Below are 22,729 nucleotides of genomic sequence, written 5' to 3' on the forward strand. Positions count from 1 at the left end.
GCGCGTTCACAACGGACACTGCCATAAAAAATTGCCAAATCGCTAGGAAATCGGGTAACAATTTAAGATAGCTTGAATGAGGTTAAATATAATCAGTGAAGGAAGCTTGTTTTTTTCATCTTCAAATGCACCGAAGGCGCACTGACACACGCGTTTGCTGCAATCTTAATCTGGCCCGCCTCTAGAATCAGGCCTGCCCTTTGCCCGACTCATGACGTCTGCCTCCTCGAAAAGGGCCGTGCAACCACACTTCCTGCAATGCGCAGGAAGGTGCGTCCCGTCATTCTGAACCTTCAGCGCAGTCGAGTGCTTTCTTAGTCTATCATTAAGACATCGGCCCGTTTGGCCGATGTAAGCTTTGCCACAACTGAGTGAGATCTTATAGATTACTTCCGTAGCACAGGGAACAAGAGGCTTCTTATGCTTCTTTTCCCACACTGAATTCTCGGTTTCATGCACGTACTACATACGTTTCATGCACGCATGGATAAAACGTACGTAACGTAACCTGCACTAACCTTACGTAGTTACCTACCTACACATGTTCGTATGCAGTTAGGTAACTACGTAAGTACCACGAATACCTCGTAATCATGACTTTAAACATATACAAGCACATAGACTCCAGCAAAAAAAAAAAAAAGATAGGGAAGAGAAAGCAAATAAGAACCATTATTAAAAAAAAAAGGTGTATTTAGTATATAATGTCGTAGATTCAACCGATTTCATACTGCTATAAACCGAAAGGCTGAAGCAGAAAGAGAAGACAGGTCGCTGTTGATCTTTTTTTTTTCGATATTTCTGTGAATACATAATAAATCGGAAATTGCCTTTCCTTCCATTTTCTGTTCCAATTTCCTTTATACGGAATACAAAGGTTATCGTAAACTGAATTTTTTTTATATGGCACATAAAGTTTATCGTAAACGTATTTTCTTTAAAGTGAATGCAAAATCTATTGTAAGCTTAACCCTTTCGGAAAAATATTTTGAGCACGCGTGCGTTTGAACAAGATGTAGAGAGTTTACCTTTGCCAGTATTATTGTGCTGAATTTATTACCGCATGTAGGAAGCACTCTTACATCAGCTTTGTGAAAAGCGCAGAGGCAGCAGAACATGGGAGCGGCGCGTATTCTGGCGGTGCACTCTGACAGGTCAGCGCCTGAGAAACTACGAGGCGTAGCGTGTGATTGACGGGTCCTGTCGACTATTCAGGTGACTTTTGCTTTCGCCAAAAGTAAACAGTGACGTTAAAGTACAAGGGGATGAGTATGGGAGGAGCGTTCGAAGAAGAGGAAATTGAAAACCTTCGTTGTAACCTCGTGCCACTTTTTCTAGAAATTTATGTCATTTTTCTTAGTTTTTCGGCTTTTGTCATTGGCCCGAATGCCGCCACGCTGCCGTTATCGTTCGGATCGGCGAGTCAGAGCAATGCACGATAAAAAAGTTTGAAAATGAAACGGGATGTTGCAAAAAAAAGTCATGTCTAAGGTGTCTGTTGCATAAGAACGGGGTTAAATGGTTAAGTAGTTTACCATTCTTTGGTTCAATAATGGGACCTCATTATGTATTCGAAACGAGCATTATCAGAGATTTACCTTCGTTCTTCTCCAAGGCTATGTTAAAGAAGCAGTGATGACATGATCCGCGTTGCCTTTTAAGATGCTCACGAATCCGCGGGCCCGTATTTAAAACATTTTACCTTAGGATTGCTCGTAAGCGCGAATTTCACCCAATCATGATGCAGGGCATATTATTAGCGGTGTTAGCCGACCAATAAGGAAGGCCGCTTACGAATAAAAACTTTGGGAATTTGACCCCCGAGCTTTAAAAGAAAAGGTCGCACTCTGGACACGGCATATTTATTTTAAAATGCTGGCGAGCGGCGGTGGGTCGAGAGGGCGACAGGGATTTATTCTCTTCCACGCGAATAAGGGTTATGTGCTGCGGCGCAGGCAGCCGCGGGGAACTGGCATCTGCGTCAGGCCACCGGTGCAAGCGCGCGACGCGGCCCTAGCTCGGTCTTCTAATGGCGGGAAAATATGGCGTCGCTGCCTTCGTCCAGTTCTTGTTGCCCGAGCGCCGCGTGTCCCGGTGGAATTTAATTACTGGGGCAAGATGGCCGCCCCGTGCCCTCCTTCGTCGCGCCCTTCCCCCGGTCCGCAATGCTCCTCAGCAGACGGAGAATGGCATAGCTGCGCTCGGGACGAATATGCCTGGCATTTGGGTGTGGGATCATCCCCGCGATGCGTCCCAATATTCTTCGCGCTGGGGATTCCTGGCCCCCCAGTGCAGTGCCGCGGCGCCGTTAAGGCGGCCACGATAAAAATGAGCCGGTGGCGCTCTTTTAATAAAGCGCCGCCCCCTCTTGGAGATATGCGTCTGCCGTCGTCGACGAGCCACTCACTCGCTCGAGAGTTTTGGGAGACCTCGCCTGGGCGCGCCACCTTTTCTTCCTTTCTAGCGTCTCTCTGCCTGGAGGAGCCGCGCTCGATCGGGACGACAGCAGGCGCCCGAGATTGGACGCCACAGGGACAGAATGGCTATCGGAACGTTCGAAATTTGTTGATTTGCTGGCGTGTTTTCTCTTTTTCTCTTACTTAGCGCTGCCCGAACATTGTTTAAACGTGGAGAGAAAGCGTAGATAAACGTGTATAACGGGCGCTCTGTGAGCCGCGTGGTATGCATGGAAAGAAATGTCTGAATTTCATTTACATTCGTTCGAAGCGGTTCATCTCCCCTACCTCAAAACTTTCTACACTGTGAAAACTATTTGTTTGTCGGCATGGTGGACCTGCCAAAAAGTTCTTTCCACGTTCCGTCATAGCTCGTTTATTTATGTATTGATCTTTTTTTTTTCGTTCTGCCTTTTCGTAAAATCGGCTGACTGAGCGCGGTATTTCGTGCACCCGTAGTGAACGCGGTATATCTTATTCGCACATTTGTTCAAAACTTTTATTCTCAGTGCGCATCGTCTGTTATTGATTACTCCACATCGCGGAGCTCATCCTTCTCTGCTGCCACTTTCGTCACGAGTGGCTTCAGCGTTATGCATCAAGTTTTGCGTGTTCGGAATGAGCCTGCTGAGCTCCGCTCTTGGAGTTTATCGACTGTTCTTATGATCCGTGCTATCGTACTCAATCTTCCATGCCAAGTAAAAACTTTTTTGAAAACAATAAAGAAAAATGTATGTTTGGTTTGAATACGTCCACGAAAATAATCTTGGTGTTCTCTACTAGAAGGCTGTATACAGCTGAGTAGCTGAAGACGGCGCCAGTCAAGAGAGATGCGAGACGAGATCCGCAGGAAGAGGCTGTCATATTGAAAACGACGCCAATTTCACAAGCGGGTTTATTATGGCTTTGGTGAGCTTCTTGTTGAGCGAAGCACACGTGCGACGACGTTTTCCTTCTTACACTAACTCAAGCACGTCGTCAATTTCATCTGGGCACATATATATATATATATATAGAGCGTACTTCTTGATAAGTTGCGTGCCGTCCAAGAGCACACTTTTGAAGTTTGGGAATTGGCTATTACCGAACCAGGCCGCGGAGACATGCCGACTTGATGTACTGCAGTCATAGGTCGGCAAAAATATGGGAACTCACTCAGACTCACTCAAGAAATATATTTTGCTCTGAGAGCTCACTCGGACTCAGACTCACCGAAATTTTCCTCAAATCAGACTCACTCGGACTCAGACTCACTAAACTTTTTCTCAAACGGACTCACTCGAACTCAAACTCACCAACATATTGCTCAGCCGGACTCACTCAGACTCAGACTCACCGCTTGACCTGAGTCTGAGTGGGCCTGAGTGAGTCGACTCATGAGCTCGCTGGCGTAAAATTAGCTTTTCCGATCATGGTGTAAATGCTCTTTAACGCCAATATCTCACGTTATCTGTGCCCTACGATACACCTTTTGATCTTATACTTTCAAATACGAGTTATCAGTGGTTGCAATCCAGTAAGGACGTTTCTATAAAATGTGCGACTCGCACGAGATATTTCTATCAAGAACTTCCCGTGAAAGAGTTTGCGCGGGGAGGTCATGGCAGCCCCCCTTCACCCCCCCCCCCCTCACACCTCTCATCAATAAACATTGAGGTGGAGCATGAACGTTAGTGCGATGAGGCATGTGTGAATAGATTTGAGTATAAACGTAAGCCAATATAAGGCTGATAGTAATGCCGATAGGTGAGTAGATAGGACCATTGGTCGGCAATGAAAGGTGGAGTTCACTCAGACTCACTCAATAAATATATTTTGCGCTTAAGGCTTACTCGGACTCAGACTCACCGATATTTTCCTCAACCGGACTCACTCGGACTCAGACTCACTAAAATTTCTCTCAACCGGACTTACTCGGACTCAAACTCACCAACGCATTGTTCAGGCGGACTCACTCAGACTCACGGCTCGATATGGGTCTGAGTGAGTGTGAATGAGTCGACTCATAAGTGAATTTGCTGACCTATGATAGCAGTACTGATGTCGTTGCTTTTTTCGCAAGCGACGTCCATGGTTCTGGAACTAGTCTCGGTTTCAGAAGGCTGGATCGAGTTCAATCGATATAATGCTAGAATTCAGGCTAGACGTCATAGCGGGGACAAAAGGTGCCAATATGTTCTCTTCGCTTCCGTAAGAATATGTGTCATCAAATCCAATGTGGAACGAGTCCGGGCTCTTCCGACTGCTTGTCTTCTGTCTCCATCCCCTGTTTCTTCTCTCCGCATCTCTATCGCCCAGAGCTGAGGTAGCAAGCCGGACATGCAACCTCCCTCTATGTTTGTATCTCTGCACGCTCAAGTGCATCACTCTATCCCAATTTCTCGACCAGCATTCGCCTACTGATATGCAGGCTTGGGCTCGCTATGCAGCAAAAGGTGGCTCAGAAAAGGAATGGTTGGTTACATGCGCGTTACCATGAGGCAAAAAACGCGAAATTTCCTGCATCGCATAATGACGCAAACAGTTATTTGTGCATGTATTCGAAGTAAAATATGTTCTACGCGTGCTGGTGGTTTTTGCGTGCTATTTAATCGAAAAGTTTCAATACAGCTTCGCCAATAGCGTCAATAAGAAAAGTTTGGGGAATACGGGCCCAGAAGTATTTTTTAATCAGATTTCTGTTCGAGGGCCCTAGAGGTGCAGCGGGCAGCACACACATGGAGCATTAATTTAGAGCTTATTAATGAAGTTAATGGCTGCACGCGTCTTTAAAGTCTCATTAGAAAAACAAAACACGTTGTTCGAGCTGACGCGCGTTGTTTATTTGTGCCTTCAAGTGGGGCGTGCTACGAGCAAGCTGAATCGTTTCAGGGGGCAGCGGCATGCATAATCGTTGGGCATATACTCACGGGCGGCGCACTTGTGCCGCCTCCATGAGTTTTTCATCGCTGTAAGGCGCTGCCTTCACGCTTGCTTTCTGCACATCGCTGCTCTTTTCGCTAAGTGCTGATCGGCGAGGAAGCGGAAACTTTCTTGTGCAGTCGAGAGGAAAAATTTGCTCGTCGGGAACCGTTGTTTTTTATTTGTAACCTTTATCTCTCTCTCTCCTCGCCTCCTTCCTTTATTCGCTGAAAGGAAACGTTTCGTATCCTCGCTTTAAGTTGATGCGAATATACCGTGTTTTTTCGCATATAACCCGCACCAAAAAACGGAAAAATGTTCCTAAAAAAAAGGGGGGGGGGAGCAAATTATATACAGGGGTTATACGCATATATTGTTTTTTCCTTTTGTAGAGTGAATGTTAGATGGGCGGGTTATATGCGAGAAAATAGGGCATATATATATATATATATATACATATATATATATATATATATATATATATATATATATATATATATATATATATATATATATATATATATATATATATATATATATATATATATATATAAGGTCGTTCGAAATGGCGGGAAAACAATTCTTCGTGGAACGCAAGAAAAAGGCATCCCATTATTCAATAGAACGAATGCATACACTTTTTGATAACGCGCTTAGGCCTGCTAGCCTTCGTACCCAGTCCAGAAATAAAAAATCACTGGAAAGAAGCAACGAACTCACTAGAACCAGAACATGAAATTTGTGCAACGTGTACGCTGCGTCGCAGCCGTTGTCGTCCTTGCACGGCTTGTTTCGGTTCTTGTTCCGTATAACTTGATCGAGTTACACACACGCACACATATGTTTAAGCGAACTATGGTGACATTCTGCCTGAGGGTGGCCAAGCACAAGTGGTGTAGCCTCGTAATAGCATATGCTTGGGCATGTTGATGATCCGTGTTAACTTTATACCACACAAAAAAACACCAAGAACTTAAAGGGACGATTGTGTCCTCGTCGTCCTTCCAGTCCTTGGTCTTTTTTTGTGGGCTATCATGATAACAAGCTATACCTTCGATCTGTCTATGTGGTATCTTTGTTTAAGTGAGCTCCGTTTTTTGAGAGGCCACTTTGCTAGAGTGACATCGAAGTCGTACGAAAAGATATCCGAGGGAGCCAAGATGTACAGTTGACGACGTGTGCACGAAAAAAAAAAAAAGTCGGTTTCACCTGCCCATTCCCTAGCATGTCTGCTGCATGTCCAATCTAAGCAACTTACCGGCGCCTCCAATCGGCGGCAAGTTATTTTCTCGTGCACTTCCTCTCCATTTATCTCGTAATTATTATGCTTTACCTAACGCTATCAGTAAGCTCTGCTATGCTTTTCTTGACCTCATCGTCATTCGGCTTCCCATGATTGCGTCTTACAAAAGAAGTGACGCCTCGATCCCTTATTCTGGGCTTACTGGCACCATCTTATCGTTAGCCTACAGGGAATATTACATATTCAGGGAACTTTCCTAGGGTCATTTTTTACTTTAGCAAATAACCGCTTAAAGTACTTAAATTTTGCCCGCTTTGGTTGAGCGGTGACCTTATTCCTAATACTTTTGAAGTCAGTAAACCATTGGCACCCCCGAATTTTATAAACAAGTGATAGATTTTGTTCTTTCGCGCTATCCTTTTTAACAAATCAGCTTATTAATCCAAGCGTTTCGTATTTTTATGGACAGATTAGAAGCAAATGAGTCATTAGCGACCTTTCTAGAACGTCCGTAGGGCCATTAGATCGCATACAATAGCAAATAAAATGCGGATTACTTTAAAACATTTTCACCAACTGTCATTAATTTTCCCGCACACTGCAAACAAGTGGTATTGCGGACGAATGTCATTCTTGTAAATGACAGTAAGTTTGCCGTTTAACAGGGTTTTAGGTGTGTTTTGCGCGTGCTGGCATGACACCATGCGCTTTAATTTAGTTAGCACGCGAATATTTACTGAAGTATATAGGGGCGATAAAACTACGAACCTCGTTTTGTAAAGCTGTTTAATGTACTGCTGTCGCTATCATTGCTTGGCCTTTCTGACGAGTCTTTACTTTTTGTTGTTTCCTCCACTACGAGAGAGACGCAGATGAATCCACTTCGCGTCCGAGAAGATTCAACATCTACTTTGAAAGAGAAGGCAGATGCCGTTTGATTAGCGAGGCTCACGTACAGCTTGCTCATTCAGCGGAACGAGACAAGCACAACTCTACAGGGCTACTCCTGATATCTTTCTCTCGGAGTGATGGATCAGCTCTTGCGTCTTGCGTTACGTGGCGTATGCAGCTGGCTCTCTTGACGGACTCCAAAAAATAGCATCGTCCGTGAATTCTAACGATCCTATGTGCGAGTTTCGCTTGCCGTGTCGAGTGAACAGGCGTAATCGGGCATGCCTACACGGGATTCGGGTAATTGTCGCTACCATTTACTACTTAAAATCAAACGGATGAAGCCGGCATGGTGCCCCGCGTCTAACGTACGGCAACAAATAGCCCACGTAACCAGCGCTTCAAATTATTTATAAAGAAGATTCTTAATGACGTCCTGACTGAGCATTCATCAAATATACTCATCGCTTAAGTAACGAGACTCTTTGCCCGTGGAATAACGCTGCCTGCTCGCCTAACGCTACGCACTATAAAAGTTCCTCAGATACACTTATCTCATTGTGACATTTCAGTTTGTTGAGCCTTATGTTGCCTTTTTTTGTGTTTTCAGTATCCATCGCGCACAGTGTGTAACATATCGCTTAAGCGCACCGCCAGGCACACTGCCAGTCAAAACCTGTCCAGTATTACTTAAACAGCCTCCATCTCTCTCTCCATTTTACGCTGAGAACGCCTACGAGGCGTGAAATCGCAGGTTTGAGGATGTAAAAAATGGGATCTTTCAATACGTTGCGCTCGATCCAATTCAAACTTCATGCTGCTTGGGGCACATAATTAAATACTTTATAGAGAACTCGAGATACAAACGAACCGACAAGCGCTTATCGACTCAATTTGGCCGTGACCTTGTGTATTTCGTTCAAGAAAACGCCACGTAAAATGCAAAACTAGAGAGCGTTGAAAATACTTTTGCTCCCGCTTGCTCTTGTTCGTCTTACGTTCCTTCCAACGCTCCTCATTCGCACGTCGCTTTTCTTTCTTCCATACTTCCGTGTCGGACTGCACCGCGCAGCCGCCCCAGACAGAGACGGAGAAAAGGAAATGATGTCCGTCGAGCCTTATTTTCCTCTTCAGCCTCGCCGAAGAAAGCGGCCGTGACAACAGGCACTTAGGCCGCTTGGCTGGCTCTCTGTCTTTTTTTCCCGTACTTCTCTGAAACACGTGAGCAAATGGAGAATCCGAAAGTGGAGCGACAAGGCTGCCTCTCTGACAGCTGATCTTCCGTGGCAGCCATCATCAAGGGCACAGCGCACGGGCTCTCTTTCACAAAACGTCTTCCCGTGACGGTGAATCGCGCTGTTTCATTGTATTTCTGGCGCAGCCAGAGTTCATTGTCTCGGCTTCTGCGCCGTCCAATTTGGTAAAACTCGTCAACCCGATAGCTCCTCGTTTTGCTGAATTTACCGTGAAACCCATTTAACGTCGTCGCGAGCTTTCAGATCCCTGTATTATCTTTAAGGCAATAACATATATAGACACCAGCTCAGATAGCGTGGCCGCATATAGCGTATGCGTTTGCGTTCACTCGAAGCCACGCAGAGTGCACTGGCAGGATTCTTCCCTTATCCTCGAAATACGGTCGAGCTTACGCAAATAGACGGCTTGTTATGAACTGAACTATTCTAAAAAAAGGAGGAGGAGGAAGAAGAGGCAGGAAGGTCAACCAGACGCGCGTCCCATTTGCTATCCTACGCTGGGGGAAGGGGATTAAGGGAGGGAAAGAAAGGGAGATAGCAAGAAGGGAAAAACAATACACGCGAGCTTAAAGAAAACAGCTGCGTTCTGTAGTACTGGACTCAGGATCAAAAATTGGCATGATTTAAAGCACTATATCGGCGTATATTAAGCGCATTTTTTTGCTTATGTGAAAACTTGGCCCCCGCGATAATGCGCATCATCATGGCTATTGGCATGCACCTTTAAAATAGGGGCTTGGAACGCTTCTTGAAGCTACATAAAATAGCGATGTCACCACGCATTAGCGAGATCTAATTGGCGTTTGCGCAGAGAACGATATTCTATATACGAATATAGCAGGCCCCAAACAAAAACAGCAAAGAAAAAAAAAAGGCTTTCCGTCGGCGAACGCAAAGCATTTGGACACGTCGAGATGTACTACACCGGCATACTGTACATGGGAGCTTCAGTATAAAGAATGACCGACAGCTTCATCACATCGAACCGGATTCCTGAACGTAACGATTGCAAGCACGGGCTGTCATTTTCTCCACCCTCGCATACGGATTGTGCGATAAGTTACCGCTGCTGTTTAGGTCGCTTTTTAAAAGGTCAAGTCATGCTCATCACCCATTTCCTGGGAGATGTAGCGACTTACGGGTTTAAGAGCACGAAATATTTTACTCGAGGGAAGAGGGGTCTAGTATTTGTCTTTCCAATTAACGCAGTGAACTGCACATCAATAACTGTGTAGTGATTTAACGTAACTTGTTTATCATGTAATTGGTGCTGTAAGTGTACTGAGAAAGTTCTCATACAAACTCAGTGTTCAGTAAATGAGGATAATTTTCCGAAGCTTGGCCGCTAAGTCCTGAATGGAAATTCGTGTAAACTGCTCGGACATTTTTTTTTAAAGTCAAGGTGAATGAATGAAAAGAAATTTTCATTTCCGGCTCGTGCGTGGTCAGGAGGGGTCATCTTACCATGCCGGCCCTCGCATCACACAGGTGTAACGTAAGGTCTTCTCTTTCGCTGTCTCTTTTATAGTCTGAAATATATTTGTGGCGACTGTTAACCTTTCCATTTGTTCATTCCCGTCTGCCAGTGCTTCAACGTATTGCTTTTATTCTGTGTTTCAGCGTCCTGCCCACGCGTCACCCGATTCCCATCAACACACACGGCGGCCTGAGGTAAACGAACAACCTTTTCAGCTGCTTCACAGTTCGCTTCTGTGGCGCGGGTAATACAAGGGAAATACAAGCGCCGTCTCTCTCTTTTCTGCAGAAGAGTAAAAAAGTTCTGTAAAGAAAGTAGAAATAGCGGTGGTGCCCCCTTCTAGCGTTTCTTCAGTTCTTTTTACACTGGGACTGACTGATACGGAAGCAGAGACAACAGCTGCAGCGGTTCCATTGGGAAGCCGTGCAGCCACGACCAGTGGAGAGCTCTGTTTGCACTTCGAGTTGGTTGAGTGCGCCGATGTATCGGGAGGGCTTGTGCAAGGTCGGGCTTGTTTTTGCAGCCTGGCCGATGCCAGTGAAGAGCGGCCTTTCGAATGGAAGCGCTGGGTGTCGCGTGTCCGGGAAGGCTTCTCTTTGCCTATAGCTTCTTTCGCCTCGCATTTGTTTGTTCTTTTCTCGGTCTGCCTGCATTTTTCCTCTCTGTGGGCGGAGCTATGGGGATTGCGTACGCCGCGAGATTAGGTCCGTACTTCCCGCTGCACCCCGCTCTGCTGGAGAGCGTGTTCGACTTTGCCATTGCACAGCCCGCGCTTCTTTCATCCCCGCTGGAAGTGGGTCGCCTTACTTTTCTTTTACGCTTCATTCAAGGCCGCGGCCAGATTTCGCGTGGCACTTGTATATGAATACAGGCGTTCTTAGAAGATCCATGTACGCTGTTGGTAGGCCGAGCCGTTATTTCAATTTGGCAGGACAAGAACACGAAAAACTCGCCGGCGGTGTGAGAAGCAGTGCGCACTATGCGGATGAATCACCTTGCGCACGACAGCTGACGAGGTTGCCCGGGCAAACCAGTCAACAAGCAGTTCCAACCTCCCTGTAATTGCAACGCAAAATACTTGTTTCGAAACGCAGCTTCGGTCGCAGCTCTCCCTTCTTCTTTCGGCTGACTGGAATAACTTCCGTTTCTCTCTTTTGCGCCTCAGATTAATGTTGTCACCTTTTTGGGATCACGGTACCCCATTTCGCTTGCTTAAACGCAAAAAAAAAAATTCTTTTTCACCATTTAGGACTGTGAGGTTTTAGTTTTTTTTTTGCATTCCAGCACAGATTTATTTATTGTAGTTTAAGGTGTCAAATTAAATGCAACACGCGTACTGCAGTTTGCTATTTCGATTAATGTTCTTGTTTCAGCCCCATTTTCGGTACTGTTATCTTTGAACTTTCAAGAGATAGCGTGATTTCAGAATCGGGTGTGATGAACTCAAAAGCTGCACCGGTGGTTGTGAACAGTAAAATTGTGATTGGTGCATGTGTGCCAGACTTGTACGTACCTTAAATACTCTATTCATAAAGTTACTTTATCCTAAATAGTTTCCTAAGTATTTTCGTATCTTGGAAAGTCTTCGAGAAATTAGTTTTTTTTTGTAACTTAAATACATTCCAGACAATCTTGTATTCGGCATTTCAAATGATGGGAGGGAAAATCCAACTCTTCAGTGAGTTGGATTTTTAGTGAGTTCGACTTTAGTGAGTTCAAAATTAGCAACCAGCCTTAAAAATCTGCAAGAGTATGCATATCTAGGTCAATTACTAACAGTGGCAGTGGCGTAGCCAGGGGGGGGGGGGCACACCGGGCCCGTGCCCGCCCTCCCCGAAAATTTTTTTCCCATGCGATACAGAGCACAAAATGACACTCGACCGCACTTATATGCCCAGACCCAATGTCGGATCAAGCAGGTGCCCCCCCCCCCCCCCGAAAAAAATTTCTGCCTACGCCACTGAACAGTGGAACCCACTCATAAAAATGAAATTCGCCGAAAAATGAGGATGGGCTGGTGCCCATACGGCAGAGATTCCCAAATTTTGACAGGCAACTTACAGCTGTCCCTAAGCCGAAAAGTGTACAATCATGTCATATTGCCAGTATCGACATATGGGATGGAAAATTGGACGACAACAAAGAAACTCGAGAAAATGTTGAGGAACACGCAGCGTGCGGTGGAACGGAAAGTGATAGATGTACCATTAGGAGTACGGAAAACAGCAGAAGGGATCAGTGATCAAACAGGGGTAGAGAGTATTATAGTCGGCATTAATTAAGCGCAAAAAAGTGGACCTGGGTGGGCCACGTGATGCGTACAGGAAAGACAGTCGTTGGTTAGTTAGAGGAACGGAATGAATACCAAGGGATGGGAAACGCAGCCGAGGAGCGGCAGCGAGTTGGGTGATGCAATTAGAATCTCGCAAAAATATAATGGAGAAGACAGGGTAATAAGTGAAGATCATTAGGGGAAGCCTTCGTCGTGCGGTGGACGAACGATGATAATGGTGGGGAACCTTGCAAGGTCCTCTTTGCTTTACGTCCTGGTCAAATGACATGGACCCGGCCGTACAGCACGTAGAGCGACTCATGCGCTTACATACAAAAGAAACTGGGTTGTCGGCACACGAAGACAAGTTTGCCGCAGTGAGGCGTGCAAAATATAACGCGTGATTTAAAAAAAAAACACTCCACTTAACTCTCGTGGAGCGCACTTCTCTCTAAGTGACCCGGTCCGGTCAACTCTTGCCAGATGAAATTTGGCCTGAATCGAGACAACAGAAGTCTTGGCTAGAAAAAAATGCGACGCACGTGTTCCGCTGGCTGAAGGGATTACCATAGCCGGGTACAACTTTAGAAGGCAGCGGAATTTTCTCCTTAAAGGGGGATGAATATGAATCCGCCCCAGTGGCCGCGCACGCTAGATTGACGTTATAGCCGGACGGCCGGTGATTCGGCCTTGGAGAGCGTGGCCGAGAATATGATTCGGACTACTTTACTCGCGGAGGCAGTCGGCGGTCACGCTTCGGCCATCTGGGCGGGGCCTCTCCTGCCTTCTTAAGCTGTACCCGGCTATCGTTTCAGAAGGTTTGTTTGTGAACTGAGTTTAATGTCTCTCGGTATGGTAGCCGGACTTCCGTGGGCTGTTGCTTCGTGTTGTTTGAGACAGATGGCGTACAGAAGTATATAGTGGCGCTCTTTAACTGTGTTCTGGGCCCGTGGTAACAAAAAAAAGTCTTAGGCTAGAATTGTCAGTAAGAGAAATCTATTCGTGATGCTGGAAATAATATTATTAACGTCACCGGCTGCCCAATGGCAAAGCGCACTTAGGAGTGAAAGCTTTGCCAATCGGGCCCCTGGTATATAAATGACGTTATGCCAGCCAACAATACACCTCGTAGAATGTCCTCAGAGCTGCAGCGTGCGCATAAATGTTCAAGACGTCGGCCACGCACAAAAAACAACAGCGCCACGTCTGCAAACACCTATAGCGCATGCAGGCCAAAACACGTTTTCTGCAGACTAATTAACTCTACAACGGGCTCGAATGATAACGGTATCTCCGATGTAACAGTACAGGGGAAAAATTCAATGTGCTCACGTGAAATCCTGAGAGCACATTGACAAAGCCTTTTTAGTATAACTGTTCTTTGTTATTGGCCGGTCGCCTTCGCCAATGATATATGGAGCGTCACGACTGTCATAAATTTTTTCTTAAGGGAATTCTGGCGCCTGATCATCTCGTTGATTCGGGTCCTAACTTAGCTCGTACCAACGCTGCAAACACACATACACGCTTAATTTACAGCTATTTTAATGCACATAACGTCTAAGTGCTGAACACGACACTAGCTCTACAGACCTCGCACCGACGCAAGGCATAAATTCACAAAATAAGAAAAACAGTTTAACAGAACCGACGTTTGGCCGCGCTGGTTAGCGTTCGTCTTAGGGAACAGCGGATGACAGATAAGGGCAAAATTTTTTTCCCTGTCGTCGGCGCCTGCTCCGCCGCTTCTTGCGATTTTTGACTTCGTCTATTAACCAAGACAGACGAACAAATACACCCGCAAACAACAATCACTCTTTGAAAACGGCTAACCGGATGCTTACTACCAAGAACAACTTCCGCCGCTAGCCCGTCCTTTCTCTCTTAAGCCCGAGTTCTTACTGACTTTCGACAAGGGATGCTTTTTTTTTTCGGCGAAGAAAGTCGATCTTGAACCGATCGGTGCGACGATGGCTGTTTTTCCTGTCGCGTGACGTTAGATTTCCCGGTCACCGATCTTGTCTCCGACAGGAAATTTTCTAGTGCGAACGGGGCTTATCGCGCAGTTTCGTGTTCGTATCGTTAGATATCACACTGCATTAGCCGTTCTTACCGATCGACAATAGCCTGCGCAGCGCGTCGCTCCTTCTTTCGTACTCGGGAATCTCGAGCTGGAGTACGCACCTTTGGTCTTACGCCTTCCTCAATAATTTCTTGCTTGGTTAAGTTCGTTATAGCTTTCGGCGCCGTCTTGTCTAACGTCCCGACTCCTGAGTGCCATTTTGCACATTGGCCGGATTACAAGCGCCTGAGCAAGTCTGATAGAAGACCGAGACCATTTATTATAAGAAAGCTGGAGAGATCGGTACGCTAGCTGCTACTCCACATCGGGGAAGCAGAAAATAAAACAGAAAGTGCAAGTGGAGGTGAAGAACAAGTTATGCGAATATGTATGCAATAGCAATGCAACGCAGTGGTTTCTGAAGCCTTAAGTTAAGACCAGTCTTTCGAAGATACTCCAAAACAGCTGTCGCAGCTCTTCAAGCATTCGTGCCGTTGCTCCATATGTACTCCCTAAATATCACTTTGTTAGCTGTTCAAGCGTGGTATGTGCTAGAGCCGTTTTCAAGGAAAAGAGCTCCCGGTCGCTCGAGTTAATGAGGGTGGCAAAGTGGCCATGATGGTATTGCGTTCTACTTGATGGTAGCGCAGGCTAAAGACAGGGACAACAGAAAAGGCACACTCGAAAAAACAGCCATGTGTGCCTTTTCTGTTCTCCCTGTTTTCAGCCTACGCTACCATCAAATAAGACGCTCGAGTTAGCACACCTTTACATGCTTACGGGTGGCGCACTCCAGGCTCATTGCATCACTAACGAAGCTTGGCAAGAAAAGCGGTTCTCGCAATGAACCTTGAGCGGTGCGTCAACAATATGTTTATATATTAGAATGGCTAGGAAAACAGATCTCGTACTCACAAAGCGTACTTACGCTAATATTGTTCCTAAGAGATAATCTTCTTGCTAGACATATGCGAGGCCAGCTGGCCGATGGCAGAGAACACTTGCACACGAAATGTCCGCAAGTGTTCGACCACTGAATTGGCGATGGGAAAGGACAAACATATACGCAATTAATTTGCAAACCTCTGCAAAAATATTGAAATTACATTTAAAGAACGTTGTAGTTAAAGCTTAAGAGACAAATTAACTGTACAAAACGTTAAAACTCTAATATCCCTAAGCGGCACCGTATTGGCGGATGGCTTGCAGCAGGAGACTGAAGCGTTCCGATTTCAAGCCTGGATATGTCCGTATTAGGTGGAATGCAACCGCCTTCACCACTGCAACGGAGCTAGTAGGTGGGGATTCATTACGAAAGAAGATGAGGCGTGTAGGAAGGAACACAAGATGCCCAGACAATACAAACGCGTTTGTGTTGTCCGATTGTCTTATATGGTGGCGAAAGAAGGGGAATTTTTTCGAGGGGCTAGTTTCTTTGTTAGACACAACCAAATGAGTCGCCGGTTCCTTGGGCGTGCGTTTTGCTTAAATCCTGTCAGCGTAAAGTTCGTGGTCGTGAGAAAATGGCGGCGGCATCTCAACCAGACAAAATTTGTGTTTAATGCAATGTACGCCACCTCTGCTACGTTCAGTGATCCGTTTATCATTTCTAAAATTTGTGCGCTGTAATAGCTTGAAATCATTCGGAATTTATTTTTCTCGTATCACGTCGTTCACCCTCGTCTCATGACGATTCGCCCATTCGTGCTTTCCGGTATGCACGTCTTGCTTTGTTGCGTAGCTCATATGCTTAACAGACAAAGCACGCTTTACAGGGGCTTTTAAAGTTACGATAAATGAATGGAAGAAGGGGAATTTTTTCGAGGGGCTCGTTTCTTTGTTAGATACAACCAAATGAGTGGCCGGCTCCTCGGTCGTGCGTTTTGCTTAAACCCTGTTAGCGTAAAGTTCGTGGTCGTGAGAAAATGACGGCGGCAGCTCAATCAGACAAAATTTGTCTTTAAGGCGAGGATGCCGCCCGGGTCCAAGCGCTTCAAGCCGTCACCTGACGCCATCATCATCGACGGAGAGTGGGATGGGACAGGGGTTAATCCCCTCTTCCCCCCACCTCGCCCGCACATTTAATAAAGTTTATTCATTCATTCATTTAATGTAATGCACGCCGCCACTGCTACATTCAGTGATCCGTTTCTCATTTCTAAAGCTTTTGCGCTGTAATAGCTTGAAATAATTTGGAATTTATTTGTTCACCCTCGTCTCATGACTATTCGCCCATTCGTGCTTTCCGGTACGCACGTCTTGCTTTGTTGCATAGCTTATGTGCTTAACAGACAAAGCACGCTTTACAGGGGCGCTTAAAGTTATGATAAATGAATGGAAGAAGGGGAATTTTTCAGAGGGGCTCGTTTCTTTGTTAGACACAACCAAATGAGTCGCCGGTTCCTCGGTCGTGCGTTTTGCTTAAATTCTGTCAGCGTAAAGTTCGTGGTCGTGAGAAAATGGCGGCGGCATCTCAATCAGACAAAATTTGTGTTTAATGCAATGTACACCGCCACTGCTACGTTCAGTGATCCGTTTCTCATTTCTAAAATTTTTGCGCTGTAATAGCTGGAAATCATTTGGAATTTATTTTTCTCGTATCACGTCGTTCACCCTCGTCTCATGACGATTCGCCCATTCGTGCTTTCCGGTACGCACGTCTTGCTTTGTTGCAACAAAGCACGTTTTGCTTTGTTGCATAGCTCATGTGCTTAACAGACAAAACACGCTTTACAGGGGCTCCTAAAGTTACGATAAATGAATGGAAGAAGGGGAATTCTTTCGAGGGGCTCGTTTCTTTGTTAGACACAATCGAATGAGTGGCTGGTTCCTTGGACTTGCGGTTAGCTCAACTCCTGTTAGCTTAAAGTGCGTAGTTGTGAGAAAATGGCGGCGGCAGCTCAATGAGACAAAATTTGTCTTTTATGTAATGTACGCCGCCACTGCTACATTCATGAACTTAGCTTGTGTTAGCGCGGTACAAATAAGAAGTAGACACGACACGACATACTTCTTATTTGTACCGACTTATTTGTATGACTTCTTATTTGTACCGCGCTAATACAAGCTAAGTTCATGGATGACCAGCTCGCCCGAACTACAACACTTCTGCTACATTCAGTGATCCGTCTCTCATTTCTAAAATTTTAAAGTGAAAACCTTACTGGCCTAGTCGAGCGAGATTCACCATGTATCTCCGCTTGGCCGTGACTAGCCGCGTCCGCCGCCGTCGCTGCTCCGACCGCTGCTAGGATGACAAACGCTGGCTCGCCAGCCGTGTCCACGTGATTAACCACGAGACTCGCCACTCTCCGCCGCTTCGGGTCAGCGGGCGAGTGCTTCAGTTGAGCCGTTGTGCCATGGTCGCGCAATGGAAGGAGGAAGCGAGGACGCTGGTCCACCTCTGCTAATGTTGTCTGCACGGTCCCAGTGACGAAAGCTGCAGGCTACGTCGGACCATCCTGCGGTGTCACTCGGCTTGCTGATGAGTTAAAGCGGAAAAATTAGTACCAGCGCGCAAAGTGGCAGGATGAAACGAGTGAAGAACGGGAAATTCGGCGAGCTAAACGTTGGGAGAAGGATGCAGAAAGGCGACAGCGATGACCTTTAGGGGCGGCAATGGACGCCTCGCATCAGGGGCGTAGGCAGAATTTTTTTCGGGGGGGGGGGCACCATTTTGATCTGAAGTGGAGGCCGGGCAGGAAGATGTGGTCTAGTGTCATTTTGTGCTCTGTGTGCTAGGGCAAAAAAAAATCCTCGGGGGGGGGGGGGGGCACAGGCCTGGTGTGCGCCCCCCCCCTGGCTACGCCACTGCCTCGCGTTCGACTTAGGCCACGGCTTCGGAAACTGACTAAACGACGTTACTGAGTGCTCGCAGTACGGCACGTTCGACAAGCCATATCGTTCGGTTGGCAAACTGTGCTTCGGCTACGAGGGTAAACAAGCATAACCAAGTGTAACAAGCTTTCACTTGCATAACCGGGCCTAGCCGAGCTAAGCCGCAGCCAATTTTTTTGCGCTATAATAGCTTGAAATAACTTGTCAATTACTTTTCTCGTATCACGTCGTTCACCCTCGTCTCATGAAGATTTGCCCATTCGTGATTTCCGTTACAGACATCTTGCTTTGTTGCATAGCTCATATGCTTAACAAACAAAACACGCTTTACACGGGCTTTTAAAAATATGATATATGAACGGAAGAAGGACAATTTTCTCGAGGGGCTCGCTTCTTTATTATGCACAAACAAATGAATACAACAGACAATTAGGCCAGGGCAAGCATAGTAAGCTATAATTCTCTTTAACTGCGGCGTAGTAATAAAGACGTAAATTAATATAATTAAAGTCGACGAAAAATCACCCTTTCGGTCGGTGGGATCCGAACCCATAACCTTCGAGTTACGCTCCTGATGGTCTACCCTTTAAGCTGCGATGGGAAGTGCTTCCATGTTCACTTCGATGGGTATTTCTGTTTGCGTAATCTCTGGGAGTGTAGGCCAGCGCCGTTCGTAACCAAGGCGGCGAGTGTGGAACAGTCTTTTTTCCAGACGTCGTCACGTGGCACGTTATCTTTCCACGAGGCGGCAGCTAACCAGCAAACCCTCGTATGCTAAACTAAGGCATTAAGTCAGCCGGTGCGAGGCCCTCGCTAGGAATGAACGAAAGAGGGGGAATTTCTTGGAGGGGCACGTTTCTTTGTTAGACACAAGCATATGAATTCAACAGACAGTGAGGCCGGGACAAGCATAGGGGGGGGGCATGAATTGTTGTCTTTAACTGTAGTGTAGTAATTGTGGCGTAAACTGAAATGAATTAAAGTGTACCAAAAATCACCCTTTCCGATGGTGAAATCCGAACTGACAACCTTCGAATTACGCGGAGGTGATTATTCCAGAGTTCCTTTATTTTTTTTTCAGACACTTGCCAGAGTTTACTCGCTCTGTGTATTTGTGTATTGGGGTCGAGGACATAGCGTGCGCGCCTCCACGCGGTGTCGGCTCTGTGACGTGTTTAGCTGGATTGCTCCGCCAGCTGTCCCTCGTGTAGAGCGCTGCTGCTTTAACGTTGTCTTTTTTATTGCTTGTTTCTTCGACACAACTTCAAAAATGTTGATGTACGCAGACATTTCAAGCAACTGTTCTTAAAACTACCTGAGATACCCGTAAAAAAACCTTAGATATACCCTTAAACTGCGCCGCGGCGGTCCAATTGTCGTCTGCTATGCGCTAACGAATACGAAAGCCAAGGAGGCTGAGTCGGCTGGTTTTGGGAAAGTTACGAAGGCATTGTTTAAAACAAATGGACTCTATTATAGTATGTTTGCAGCAATTAAACACACTTGTACTGTAAGAACAGCGTACGGCGTGTCGGTTTATGCGTTACAGGTTTGCATTTGCGAACTGGCCGCGTTTGATACGAAAAAAAAAATCGAATTTATGTTCCTGTTTAGGAAAGGTTTGCGCCCTAAAACGCGACACAAATGGCCTCTCCGTCTCACGGAAAACGATTGCGCATGCTTAACTCTCCTTCCGCGGTTTTACAACGTGGTTTGAGGCAAACAAAGTTGAACTAATGCGCGTGCACGCTTCCGAGAGTTTCGTCTTAGTTATTTTCCTCACAATGTTTTTAAATGCGTAAGCACCTCTATGCCGGCTCAACGAAAACCCTGTCTCTACATGTGTCTGTCACCTAATACGATCATCGCCTTAAAGAAATAAAATGAATAAAAGAAAGTAACTTTTCACTCCGGCGCCCAGGTTTGAACCGGGCCCTCACGCTCCGAAGGCCGGTGTCTTAACCACTACGATACGCATTCATACTTGCAATGTCTGAACATGTGTGACCTACGTGAGTGCGTTGTACCCCCGGTGTAGAATACATGCATCAAGATGTCACTGTCTATGAACGCTTCGTAGAATTTCATGGAAGTGGAATAAAAGTCATCTGCAGCACAAGATGTAAAGCCGACAGTGAGGACTGTTCATGTCAGGAAAATTCAAATTGCCAAATTTTTCATGTCAAGCATGCGTACCAGTGGTCGCGCGACGCGTATCATGGCACGCGCACGAGTGCTAGTACTAAGATAAAAGACGCCATGCCTATGCCGCCCGAAAACGACGTTCTGGGGACGGCCGCTACCCGCAATAAAACGCAACGCTTACGCATCGCTTTTGTTTGCTACGTTCTAGCTGCATGACATTTGATGTTCACAACAGAGCCATGACGAGTACACGTTTGTTTGCGGCACAAGTGCAATGTTATAGATTTCTTGTCGCTACGCGAATCTTTGAGAGCGCTACGCATCTGAAAGTGCTCAGACGCGTATCATACATGCAAGATGTAGCTAGCCGTGGTCTAATTGGCACTTTTACATTTGCGGGGATTCGCTTTCTGTACCCGTCCGCAGCCGTGCAGAGGGATAAACCACTGTCCTCAGTTTCAACAAGAAGCCTTTATTTACGCCACTCGCGTGCCGAGCAGCCGGCCAGACAGTCAGAACGCACACTCTCTCCCGGAGGAACGCATGTCTTAGATGTATACTACTGCCCAGGCGTGCGAATGCGCATGCTTGGACAGCCGAGCTTGCATAATGCCCACGAGGCGGCGCCCTACACATTTCAGCGGAAATATTGATGTAAGCTAATGTATCGGGATCAGAATGAGCTATAGAATGGCGCGAGCGTGCAGTGCGAGGGCGTTGTAAATCATACTGAGCGTGCGCGATCGTCTCATGGCTTCTGCTAGTCAGCGAACATTTGCAGCATTTGCTGCAAACACGTGTACGGGACTTCGATTCATTGCCCATTTTAAGCTTCATCAGCCATGCGTCGATGAGTTTATCATTGAGGTATAAAAGTAAAATTACACCCTGGTCCTTCGCGTGTGCGGTGTATTGCGGCATTAGCAATGGAGTACTTTGTCGCCGAGAATATTGGTCACGCTTTCCAAGGCTCGCAAGAGAGAGAGAAAGAGCAGAGGAAGGCAGGGAGGTTAACTAGAAGTTTGTATCCGGTATGCTACCCTGCACTGGGGTTGGGGAATGGGGGGTTGAAAGCGATAGAGAGAAAATAAATAATAAGGAAAAAAAACAATCACAACCACACACACACACGACAGCGTTCCGTTCAGAGGCGCTCTGACAGTCCGGACGATGGCGTAGTAGTCTTCCTTCTGATAGGGGCTGGTCGTCCAACTTGTTGAAAGCATGGTAAAGAGATTGTCTCTGTGTGCTATACTCCGGACAGTCACACAGAACATGTCGAATTGTTTCTTCGTCGCCGCAGTGTTCACAGGCGGTGGTGTCGGCCATCCCTATGCGGAATGCATACGCATGGGTAAACGCGACGCCCAGCCATAATCTACACAGAACGGTACCAAGGCTCGCAAGGTTCCTACTGTGCACATAAGCTCATTCTAAACAAGGTAGTTAATGAAATAATTGAAGTGCCTCTACAGAGTACCAGTTTCAATCACCATTGGTGATTGCAAAAAGCATGGTTGATCCCTCCGCCATAGGAATCGCAATAACACGAAAGTAAAGCGTGCCCTTACAGAAGTAACTGAATGTTTACTGTACATTGATATAAGAGAGTTTGTACAATGTATATTGATGTCTGGCAGCTATAGCACCGTTTAACGTGGATGCACCCACTTTGATGATTGGTGGTACATCTCCATCCCGACGACTAACGTCCATGTTAAGTGATTACACAAACCCTTGTGGTAGATGTAGTAGTTAACGGTGAAAGCGAAATCAGAGAACGAGGTGTGATAGGCAGAAGAGCGTCGCATATTGGACGCAGAACTTGGTCGCCGCTCCGCGGCATGTTAAAATGTGATTGAACAGCACGGCCGGACTAGAGGGAAACGCAAAGCGCGTCGTGCCGCCCTGGTAGCCCGGCCGCGATTTTTGTCGGGGTGAGCGCGTGAGCGGGGAACACGGTGTTACAGCCAGGTGCGCGTCGCAGAGCTATTTTTGGTTTGGATTAGCGTGATGCTATGAGCGAGGCCAACGCTCTTACAACGCTTGGGCTAATGTCGCCACCTCGCGGTGTGTTAAGGCATTGACAAAATTGAACTTCTATTGAAAACGCGCCGAATGGGACGGACGCGTAACGCGTTGCAGGTGCTAATCGCGGAGGCCATAGTAATGACGAATTACTTTACCTT

General features: G+C 46.4%; 1 protein-coding gene across 3 annotated transcripts in view; it reads left to right on the plus strand.

The window, feature by feature from the left end:
- Nucleotides 1-22,729, plus strand: part of LOC119379196 (complexin) — an 810,485-nt gene that overhangs the window by 168,435 nt on the left and 619,321 nt on the right. For 2 of the 3 annotated variants that reach the window (XR_005181119.1, XM_037648413.2), the window contains exon 2: nt 10,368-10,418. The exons of the other annotated variant lie outside the window; for it this stretch is intronic. Coding sequence is in view for 1 of the 2 variants with exons in the window: in XM_037648413.2 (XP_037504341.1) it covers nt 10,368-10,418 (51 nt within the window). In the remaining variant the exon portion in view is untranslated. The remainder of the gene's footprint in view (nt 1-10,367; nt 10,419-22,729) is intronic. 3 annotated transcript variants of the gene reach the window in all.

This window comes from Rhipicephalus sanguineus, chromosome 1, assembly GCF_013339695.2.
Source record: "Rhipicephalus sanguineus isolate Rsan-2018 chromosome 1, BIME_Rsan_1.4, whole genome shotgun sequence".
Taxonomy (NCBI): domain Eukaryota; kingdom Metazoa; phylum Arthropoda; class Arachnida; order Ixodida; family Ixodidae; genus Rhipicephalus; species Rhipicephalus sanguineus.